We start from the raw sequence: 12,092 nt of genomic DNA, 5'->3' as shown, positions 1-12,092 counted from the left end.
ACCTCTCCCCCTCGGGTAGCCGGGTCTCCATGCCTCTGGCTAACCTACCCCCCTCCCCGCCATGACCATATTAATGTTCCTGAAGTCCACTTTCTTTTCTAAAAAAAATTAAACTCCATTAAATTATTAAATGTGACTTCATTAATTTAAAATATATGAAGATGTGAACCGTTTTTTAATAGGCTTTATTTTTTAGAGCGGTTTTAGGTTCACAGCCAAAATGAGTATAAGGTACGGAGATTTCCCATCTACCTACTGTTCCCACACGTGCCGAACCAGTTTCTTAATCATGAATAAAACAGTGTCTCTCTGAGCAGATCCGATTTCACAAACACTGGCTTTGTTCTTGTCCTGGCCCTGGTGGACATAATATCTATCATGGAAGAAAACGTCAATAACCGTATCCTATTGCAGTGTTCAGTCACTTCAGTTCTAACCTTGAAATTTCAACATGGCACCTGGACCGTCATATCTTTTGCCCACTAGAAAGTTTACTTAATAATCTGCTAAAGTCCACTTTCATCAAAGCCTTTGCTTGATTAAAATGAAACAAACAACCCAAACCACACACACATACACAAACACACAGCCCTCCTTCAATGGATCCCCACTGCCTACAGAATTAAACACAGTCCTCTGCATGGTGCTCAAAACGGCCACAGCATGGCCCCAGCCAAGCCTGCCAGCTTAAGGTCTAACAGCTTCCCTGTATGTAACCGATCTGCTGCCAAAAGGGACTTACAGCTGCATCCCAAACATGCCCTGGGGTTCCCTCCTCCCCCAGCTCTGCCTAGTGTGTGTCCCCGTCTGACCTACTGTGCGCATTCTTCCAAGTCTATCTCCCGCACCTGCCTTAACTGAGCCCCTCCGCCTCCTCCAGCTCCATCAGACGCCGTGTGTCCCCTTTCCTCCACCACCTCCCATAGATAACCCTACCCTGTCCTATTTGCATCCGATGGTGAGCTCCTTGGCAGCACAATTTCTGTCTTAAGAAAGCACCATTTAATCTCTGACACTGTCAAGTGTGTGTCTCTAACCACATGGCCAGAATGACGTGGCCATGGAGGAAAAACTGTCTGTGTGACTTTACTAGCTGAGAGGCTTCTGAAGAGTTACTCAGCCTTTTTGAGCTTCTGTTCCTTTGTCAGTACAGTAGCGATAATAGTATCCACCCTAGAATGCTATTTAAGGAATTCGAGGTCTGTGACAGTGTCTCTGCTCAGTGATTGCTCAGCGATGAGTCATTCTCGTCCTTCCCTTCTTAACGCATATTTACTAGATCGGTTTCAGCATGCTAAGTAAAGCAGTAGTGTTTATGGTTCTGTTTCTCTACTTCCTAACTCTGGTTATTTCCGGTTTTTATACAGGTGCAGAAGCTTTTTCTTCTACACTGGCTCCCCTGAGAGGGGTCCCCTTGGCCAGCACAATTTGGAAAGCACCCACCGCAGACTTCTACCATTGCTAGTCAGCTACACACATTTTTAAAAAATAAGTATTCTACTTGAGCTGTCACTCTGGAAAACTGGAATTTACCGGCCACCCCTGATCCATTTACACACAGGAGTTTCTAAAGGTAAATATCGAGTACGTAGCAGCTAGAAGCATGAAGGCAGAGAGAAAGAGCGGTGACACGGTGACACGATAAAATGTCTGGGTTGGTCCGAGGGGCAGAAGATGAGTGAAGGGGTGAGAGGCAGGAGGGTCAGTTGCTTAACACTGACTCACGGGCACACTCGTCACACCAGTTAAAAGCACGAACCCCTGATTTAAGTTATTATGAAAATGTGTTTATGCTAACACGCTAAAGTTTTTGCACTAAGACAATTTATCTTTGGGGAATGGTTCAGGACCAGGGTGCTTCTAGGTTTGCGGACACGGGCTGGAGGAGGGGAGGGGGTGGGCTGTGGGATGCACAGAACCCGGGTGGGCTGAGAAGGACGCGGCTGGGGGCAGGTGTTGGCTTTGGTTCCTGGGCCCTGTTCCCTTTGTTAACGACACTGAGCAGGATCACCTGGGCCTGTGCAACTGGGGAAGTTCCTGGCAAAAAAAAGTGCAAATCCTCTTTTATTTTCCAGAGCTGGAGTATCTATTAAACTGGCTTTCTGGAAAAAGAAATGTTCACTGGCCTTTTTCATGAGTGATTTTCTTCATCTTTACTGAGGTATAATTGAGAAACAAAATGGCAAGATATTTAAAGTGCATACGGTGATGATCTGATACACATATGCGTTGTGGAAGGATTTCCCCCATCTAGCTAATGAATACATCCATTACTTTTTCATAGCTGATTTTCTTGAGATCACAAAGCCAGCACACAGCCTCAAGATCTGGTTGTCTAACTTCCGGTTCCTTTAAAAAAAAAGAAAAAAAAGAGGACCACTGCAGTACAAAGGACAGTGACAGTGGCTAGAGCCCATGGGTGACTGTTAAGAAAACTTTCCAAGGGAACTAGAAACCTTAAAAGCTTGGAAAGTTATTTTATTTTAACCACAGGCCAATTACAAAATAGAGAAGAAATCATAGAAGAATATTTTCTTAAAACCTGGATTTAGGTGAGTTAACTGTTCAGAATAACTTGAATGCTGTCATTCTAAAACTTCAGAAAATTCCACCTGACACAGGAGTTGTTGCAAAAGTCATAAATGATGACCCGGCTGAGGAAGGGCTGCTGGGATTTACTCAAGGCATTATTGCAAACTTAACATCTAAGTTTTCTTCGAAGTTTAAGAAGAAGAAAAGAGCAAGCTGAAACAGGGATAGGATGTGGGCATTTTGGTATCTTATACATAAGGCTTCACATCCCAGCATCAGCTTGCTGTGGAATTCTGTCATCTATTCTTGCTTTGCCTAAATAAAGAAAAAAACAAAACAAAACAAAACAAAACAATAAAAATCCCAGCCAGAGGAGTATGACCAATGATCATCCAGTTCCATCAAAAACTTTTTGTTCATTCAGCAAACCTTTAGCCCTACTATGTGCTGGCACTGGGAAGCAAGAAGGAACAAGAGACATTCTGCTCCTCTGGGAAGCTTATTCCCCACTGGAGGATGTAGATAAACAACCAGACGTCTAGAATCACCTGGGCTGAGCACAATGACGAAGATGAGCCCGGGGGTCTCTGGGAGCCCGAGGGCTTCCAGGGGAGGGCTTTGATGTCTAGGTAGGAGCTCACCAGGGAATCAGAGGTGGAAACAGTCTCTAGAAACAGAACCACCATAAGCAAAGGCGGAGACGTATGAGAGAGCAGAGTAAGTACTTCCATGTGACTGCAGCGCAAATATAAGGGGAGGATGAGAGGCATGAGGCTGACGGGTGGTCCCAGGCAGAAAATTTTGAGTAAATAAATTGTGATAATGACACTTTCCCTGTTTTAAGAAACACCTCAGTTCCTTAACGGCATTCAAAATGTATTCTGTTGAGACAAAATATAATTTTATCCCTAGTTCTGTTTGGTTCTGTTTTTAAATAATTGTCCTCTTTGGGGAACAGTACACGACAGGCAGACATCTGGCACAAGTGTCAGTTACAGCTGGGTTGTCCATCACGGAGCCATGGCCTGCCTTTACCTGCGGGGAGTGGGGAAGTGCTGAATGCCTGACCGTAGATCAGCTCCTCTCTGGAAGGTGGGCTTATCGTTTTCTGAAATCTGGGGGTTCTGAGTGTCTGGACACCAACTGGGAGGGAGGAGATGGCACAGAATCTCTGAAGAAGCCTCTTACTCCGGGTGAACTGAATCCCCGTCTCCTGCCACTTCTCTCTGGGGAACCCTGAGGCTCCTCCCCTCCTGCAGTCGTGCTACGGTCTGCCAGGGTGAGGAGGTCAAGACTGGGGTGAGTGTCTGGGATCCCAGAGGCAGGGTCTGGAATCAAAGGGGGTCTGCTCCTTTCCTGGGCTGTCCCATCTGGAAACACATTTACCAAGAGACAATACTGTAAGAGGGTGGCTAAATGGCAAACACATCAGTTCCCTCCTGAAAACTCACCGAGGCTTTAGACCGACTTTCCTGTTCTGACTTTGGCATCAGAGTCTCTTTTCTCCAACTATCCTGACAAAGTCTAGACTCTGGAAGGTTCCTTTGCACCAGTTAAGCCAATCAGTGTTTATTAGCAATGTTAAGCAACCTCCAGTTCCTTTAGATGACTTTCATTTTTCTTTGTCCTGGATATTTTTAAATGACAGGTCCAAAGATCTATTCTCAGAGCTGGGTGAGGTAAAAACATTGCCCTGAAGGGAATAAAACTCTTGATTTAGCCAAAGCTTCATTTCAAAGAGTATATCTTAAACAGAAATAGAGTATTATAAGAAATTAAAATCTGACAAATTCACTGTGAAAGACTATTTTTTTCTGCTAGAATACTTCCTATGCAGAGTCTTTAAAATAAACTTGGTAAATGGAACAGAAGAACAAAGAGGGAGAGCAGAGAGACACACTTCTTCTGAGACCAGGACCATGTCCTAAGAGGAAAGTCGTTCCCATTGGCAAGAAGAGGAAATTGCTAAGCCTAGCAGGACAGTAAAGAAAGCGCCTCTCAGCTGAGCAGATCAAGAGACTGATGCCTTCTGCCAGATTTGGGGGGAATTCCTCCTCTCTGTTAGTTCTTCTTTATTAACCTTTTGATTTATTGCTATTAAACACTCCCTGGCACTGCAAGAATTGCTTTATACAACTCACTTCATCACCGTGACTCTAACGATGGGCACTAATATCAGCCCCACTTTACAAATGAAGGAACTAAGGCTCAGAGAGGCCAAACAACTTGCTCAAGGTCACACAGCCAGTAAGTTGCAGAACCTTGGCCAGTCTGACTCCAAAACCTTCCTTCTGAACGTTTATGCTACATAATTTATTTCCCGTATCAAGTAGCGATGCTGAGTTCATTGAGAAGTGAGAAATCACTTCCACGGAAAGCATCCTTAAGGACCTCATTCAATCCTAAACTACTTAATACAGCGCTTCTACCCCGGCCTGCCCCAGCACCAGGCACTGTATTCCGCACAGGGGAGGGAAGGAAATATAGGGCTTGGACATATATAGGACACAAACAGGGAGCTAAAGCTAGAAGCTCTTTGAAGCATTTTGTTCCAAGGGTGTCTCACTCTGTTACTTTATAAATGAATGGCTGCAAAGAACCAAAAAAGAACAACTATCTTCTCGCCCACCCCCTGCCTCTTTGACTCCCCAACTTACTCCATGGAATCGATGATTTTTTTTGGCTCCACAGCACATGGATAGATGACTTCATCAATGTGCTTCAGGTTACAGTTTGCAAAGGCAGTGGAGATGTGTATGAAGGCTTCCAGCTTGGGCATCTGACTGGCTATGGACAAGAGCTGCTGGGTAGCGGTGACGTTGAGCTGCACGGCATGTCTGGAGAAGATTAAGCAGAAGGAAATACAGTGAGGCGACTCACGTCCCACCTCGCTGGGGCTGCACTCGCTCCAGTAACTGGCATCTCCACCTGATTTCTGTGGCTGCATTGATGGACCAGGGAGAAAAGCAGGAGTCATGGCTCCACAGTGATGTGATAACGTGGACTGTGTTATACGTGGATGATGGACTCCGTGCACACAAATCCTATTCATTGAAGTGTTGCACATACTGCATTTAGAGGGTATGTAGTTCTAAATTAACTGGAAGGAGAAAAAAAAAATCACAATCCTCTGAATTTTTAAAAGGGCTTCTTAAGCAGCCATTGAAAGAATAAAAATATACAAATTAAGCATCTAACTCAAGTTGGAAAATCCAAGTAAACTGGAGGAGAGCAACAGTGGACACAGAATGAGAAAATACGTTTCTATTGCAAAGGTACAGGTCAGGCATAAAAATTGATTTCAAGATCCCAAATTTTAGCTAATTTAAATACAAAGCGATGTAAATATGACATGCGATGACAATGAAGTAGTTCATTCTAGAAATACATGTTTCATGTAATGTCAGGGAACCTATTAATTTAACTCAAAAGGAGAGAAACATACAATCATCCAAATATATTTCGAAAAGTTTAAAAATGACATTCAATATCCGTATCTAATTTGAGTTTTGAAAATTCACCTAAAGACAAATAAAATGATTTAAAAATATGTATTTCAATTTGCTAGCCTGCATCATGCTTCATGGTGAAAAGTTTGGAGCAGTGCTTTTAAAGTCAGGGCAAGGAAGAATGCCTCCGATCACTAGTCCTACTTACCATTGCTCTCAAGTTCCAGCCTTGTGATTAGAGAGGAAAATGAAATTAAATAATAGATACAAACATTGAAAAGACAAACATAAAAACCATTGTCATTATATAATTGTATGCCTGGAGACCAAACAGAAGAAGCTAAAAAAAAAAACATGATGGACAATAACATGATTCGGTAAGTTGTCCATTTATAAGTTACATAAAAAAAAAAGCACCTGCTTTCCTCTATAGGAACAAAAATTAGAGACCACAATGGAAGAAAAGCACATATTCAAAAGAGAACACTTAAAAGATATATCGAACTAATTATAAATGAATACAGAAAACAGACTTGTGGTTGCCAGTGGGGAGGGAGGTGGGAAGGGATAAACTGGGAGTTTGAGATTTGCAGATATTGACTGGTATATATAAAATAGATAAACAAGTTTATACTGTAGAGCACATTGAACTATATTCAATATTTTGTAGCTTTTAGTGAAAAAGAATATGAAAATGAATATATGTATATTCATGTATGACTGAAGCATAGTGCTGTACACCAGAAGTTGACACAACATTGTAAACTGACTATACCTCAATTAAAAAATAATAATAATAAATGAATAGACTCTATCTAAAGAAAATGATAAAACTTTATTAAGGGTCATAACAGAAAACCTACATAGAGACATATTGTTCTTGGATAGGAAGAACCAATGTTTTAAATATGTTAAATTTTAAATCAATCTATATATTCAAGGTAATCTCAAATTCCCAACCCTTTAAGAAACTTGGTGAATTTATTCTAAGTTTGATCAAGAGGTCAGAATAGCCAAGAAAATTCTATAAAAAGAGAATGATATGTGTATACTTGCCTAATCAAATAAGAAACACAGTAACTAAAATATGTGGCACTGGAGAGAAAATTTAATTGATGGAATAAAGAGTTCAAAAAGGGAGTTTATTATAAGAGCTTCCTTTCAAATAAGAAGTGAAAATAAATCATTTAATAGATGTTGTTAAGAAATAACCATCTGTTGGTAATAAAAGAAGTACTCTGCATTCACACCTGTATCACTCTTTTTTTTAAACATAATTTTCCTGATTATTCCTCTTTATAGCTAAATAAATTTTAAATGGGTCAAATATTTAAACATAAAAATGAAACAATAAAAATACTAGAAGAAACTGTGAAAAACTGCAAAGATAATAAAAACAGAGTTGAGGGCAAATGGTAAGTTGCTAAAGTACTTTGAGCCTGACAAAAGACAATGAGTTATAGGCAAAATCTTCCAAAAAGTTTTAAAACTGACAGGAAAAAAATAGTTCAAGAGGAAAATAGATGAAGAACGTGAATAAGCAATTCACAAAAGAATAAGACATCTTCAACCTTCCTGATTATCAAAGAAATAGAAATCAAAATAATGCAATGCTGTTTCCATGATCATAATGACAATGATAAAAAGAATTAAAGAATTATAACACGGTACTGTTGTGGGTGTCAGAAATGAGCATTTATATGCACAGGGACAGTGTAAATTAACACCACCTACTGGGAAAGCAATTTAGCATTATTTGCCAAAACAGAATCTGTTCATAACCTGGACACATCTGATATGTGTCTAACAATTCCACTTCTGGGAATTTACCCAAAGGAAAGCCCCTCAAAGTATTTTTTAAAAAATGTATGCACAGAGATGTTCATTGCAGAGTTGTTTATAATAATGAAAAATTAAAATAATCCAAAAAATGTCCATCAGTACAGAACTGGTTGAATATATTATATACATGTACCATGGAATGTCATGTAGTCATTACAAATTATAACGGAATATCAACTGACAATGGAAGCTATCCAAAATATAATTGAGCAGGCTACAAAGCACCATTCTCAATATGATGCCAGTCTTTGGTAAAACTGAACATAAATCTATTTTATTATGGCTGCATAAAGAAAAGTTGACATGGATGTCCTTCACAATCTTAAATGGTTTCTCTGGATGGTAAGATTTTGGAGAATTTTTACCCCTTTGTATTTTTTTTTTTTCATTGAGAATATCTCTTTTTTAAGCAGAAACCATAAAGAAACGTACACACACATGTATGCACATACAGATGTATGATGATGAGTCATGAGAGGGAAATGGGAACGTACCTCAGGTGGTCGTCAAAGCGCACAGTAGCAGCGCAGTGGAAGATGATGTTTGTATGGGAAAGAAGTTCCTGCATGTCCTCCTTGCTGATGGCCAAGTCATGCTGATTGAGATCTGCAGAAATAGCTCTGATCTTCTCATGCACTTTTGGACAAACTTCTTTGACTTTTTCAAACAGCTAAGACAGAAGTATAAATCATCAAAGATCGTCATCACCACCACATTGTTCTTGATTTCACTGACTTGTTTCATTATAATTCTCAAAAACTGGTTTGAATTGTATAATAGGGAAGAACAAATCTGACCCCATATTAGATCTCTTCTTTGGCTCTAATCCTGTGCTCTGTTTCCTGGCCCTAGTCATGCTGGTTCCACACATTTTGTAAAAGAATGTTGCCTAGAGCCTGAAATATACAGGAGAGCCCATCCTCAAGGCTCTGACCTTTAACAATATAACACTTTCCCATTCATATAAAGATAAAAAGTTGCAGAAGAGAAAATAACAGTTGTCTTGTTGAGGTTCCCAGGAACTTCAGGACCTGACCTACATGGACAGCTACAAGAACAAAGGATTCTGACACCAAGAAGTTTGCACCAACCAACCACACGCCCTCCTCTTTTTAGTATAAAAGAGGCCTGAATTCTGACTCGGGGAGCATAGTTCTCTAGGACACTAGTCTCTCATCTTCTCTGCTGGCTTTCCAAATAAAGTCATTATTCCTTGCCTCAACACCTCGTCTCCCAATTTATTGCCTGTCATGAGGCAAGCAGAGTGAGTTTGGACTCGGTAATAGTTAGAATACTATGACTCAAAAAAGGTGTCGACTCAAGAGCCATTTGCTTTATTTTATGCCATTCAAAGTCAGCTTAATTTAATCCCTGCTCCTCTTAATTTGATAAACATTTGAAAAAGTCATTTCCAATAACCAGCAAGGGGTGTATCTAGAACTTTTCCTGCGGTGAAGGAGTAATGGTATGTCAACCACATCCTGCCCCAACCTCTCTTCCAAGGCAGCTTTGTGTTTATATGTGCTGACTCTTTCCATTTCTGGCTGGGAAATGTTGTTTTCAGAGCAAAATCACCAGCCTTCACACAACCTTTACAAATTCCCAGCGAAATTACCAGCCTTGATGAAGGTGGTCCTACGAGCACACGTTCAAAACAACCTGGTTAGCTGGTCCAGATTAACAAGATGTCTTTAGCAGCACAAACACAATTAGGAAATAACAACTTAAGCAACTTTGTGATGGGTAAACAAAAATTTTACATAATCTCATTCTCATGTAAGTGGAAGTTACTGCCTAGCAAGAGAATGAGCTCACTTACTTTTTAATGAGATTTTCATTGATTTTTAAGTATTCTAATTTATTTATAAGGGGACAAGGAGAGAGCACTGGCAGTTTTAACTTTCATTATGATTATTCAGATGGAACAGAGTCTCGAGTTTTCCCCTCCATGCAGATGCTCTCAGATTAAATTGGCGTTTTCCATCTTCCCAGAAAATAACGATTTTAATGAAATGATCTTGATTCCAAACAACTTTCATAAAATAAAATTTTACAGCAGTACTGGGATGGTATGTTAACAGTGAGGAAAAGAAAAGTAAGGCTAAATGTTTAAAAAAATTAAAAGCAGAGAAAATTAGTCTGCTTAGATTTTAATAATTAGGTTTTAATAATAATACAGCCACAGCCAATCTTCTCCCCTTTGATCCCAAATGACTGTTTTCATCTATTCCTTGATCCTTAATAACAGGCTTCTCCTTTCTCTTAGAGATCCCCCAAGGATTTTCTGTTGGGTAATCAGTTGATCTCAGGTAGTCAGAGAATCATGTCTTGTTTGTATCAGGCAAGACCATGTTCAGAGGCCATCCTGGGAGTTTAATGAAGGTGACCAGGGAAGGAAATCAAATCCATGTACTGACCTGGCAAGATGATATGATAGAGTTCTGTGTCCACACTACCATTTTCTTGCACTGTAAAGTCAGCCTTTTTAGTAGGGTGTTACCATAATTCTGAAAATAATCCAAAAGTTGGGTCTATCCTCAATACTTTTTTGACATCAGGGATGGACATAAGGTTGATAAAGAATCTGAGGGACATTCTCAGCAAAGGTCATTCTGGTTCTTCCAGAAAGACATTTAAAAGCTCTTCAATCAGGATGGAGTGTGAGCATGTGAGACATTTGCTTTCACAGTCAAATGTTTCCCTTTGTATTTCATGTTAACTGTACAGTAAACATGAGTTGGATATTTTTGGATACATTTGTGTAAAACTTACACAATTATCCTCCCCCTACTTTTAACAGTTGAATTTGTAGAAGGCTCTTTTTTTGAACCTACATGATAGATTTTACACATAAGAAATTTGTTCAGAGTTCTGTGAAGCCTGTGACTCTGGCTTGTGATGACTTCTGGCTACGTGAGAGAAAGAAGAGGAAGATGACTTCAGTGTCCACCCTTCCTCACATATGAGGTAAACCACCATACACAGATTTTCGTTTGCCTTTGGTTTTTACGATTTTAAAAGGCAGAGGATATAGTTATATCACATTGTACTTTCAGACCCCCTAGCAGTGCTGAACAGCACCAAGATGCTCTAATTACAGCATCACTATTTTTGGAGATAATTTGTATTTCAGGAGATAATGCCCCAATCTACATTCTATTTATTGATTTGTATTTTCAAATGAGAGGGCCTATCTGAAATAGAGTACATTTTTTAAAAAGTTTAAGTTTTCTGACCTGGATGGTATTGATTACAATCAGCAAAAATAAATCAGTGAGCTGGCTGCATCAGTGCGAACCACAGTGCCAACGAAGGGCCCCATTTTCCTATATTAGCCGTGCCTAATAACACTACTTACCTTGCCTGGAATCTTAGCATACGGCTGTCGTGTCTTACAAAATAATACTCTTTAAATATTACCACATCCTAAACAGAGTGATAGAGATTGCAGCCAACTGCCAGGGAGCAGGTCAGTGCTTTTCAAAGTGTCATCAAGTGGATTGCATTGGAATCACCAGGATGCATATTAAAATGCGTATCACTTGACCTCATGCCAGACTCACCAAGGAAGGAATTACTGGGGCATGCCCAGGGAGTTGCATTTCACATCAAGTTCCAAAGTTGATTTTAACTCATCCCAAAAGGAGAACTTCTCTAGTTGGACTGTTCACACGAATAATTGATGGACAATTGTGTATGACTTATTTCCCTCTGTAACTGCCCAGGAGAGTTCCAAGACATCAGTGGTTTTCAAACTGTGTAGGCATAAGGAAAATCTAGGGACCAATTGGAAATGATGTTCTCACTCCACCCTCAGAGATCCTGACTCAGTAAATCTGGTATGCAACCCAAGAGTAATATTTTTTAACCATCTCCCCAGACAGGTCTGATGGTCCAGGTCCCACACGTAGAGCAACACTGACTCTGAAAATTCATGGCCATTTTAAAATTCTGCACTTAAATTTCCCTCTCTGGTTTGTAAACTCCTTACCCAGTTCATTGAAATGACCCAAGCTTTGCTTGTTAAACTGAAACTAGGTATTGTAAGAACAGTCATAGAGCCATTAGTGGGAGCTTGTTTCCTGGAATTGTTTGGCAACCAGCTCTCTTGTTTTGGTGGGATAAGAGACACAGGTAACTCACGCTAAAAGAAGACACAAAGTGTTCCCTTGGGTCCTCTATCTTAACTGCCAAGGGGAACTGGAAAGACTCAGAGCGGACCCTTTTCTTCTGTAATAAAGATAAGACTAAAGGCCAGATGAAATGATG

General features: G+C 40.1%; 1 protein-coding gene across 2 annotated transcripts in view; it reads right to left on the bottom strand.

Annotated features, from left to right (window-relative positions):
* The window catches only part of FAR2 (fatty acyl-CoA reductase 2), a 123,876-nt gene that overhangs the window by 19,978 nt on the left and 91,806 nt on the right, over nt 1-12,092 (bottom strand). For both annotated transcript variants that reach the window (XM_074357797.1, XM_045510375.2), the window contains exons 3-4: nt 8,318-8,493; nt 5,190-5,369 (exon numbers count right to left, since the gene is read on the bottom strand). In XM_074357797.1, coding sequence (XP_074213898.1) covers nt 5,190-5,369; nt 8,318-8,493 — 356 coding nt within the window. The remainder of the gene's footprint in view (nt 1-5,189; nt 5,370-8,317; nt 8,494-12,092) is intronic.

The sequence above is a fragment of the Camelus bactrianus genome, chromosome 34, assembly GCF_048773025.1.
Source record: "Camelus bactrianus isolate YW-2024 breed Bactrian camel chromosome 34, ASM4877302v1, whole genome shotgun sequence".
NCBI lineage: Eukaryota > Metazoa > Chordata > Mammalia > Artiodactyla > Camelidae > Camelus > Camelus bactrianus.
This window is presented reverse-complemented; position numbering and strand designations above follow the sequence as displayed.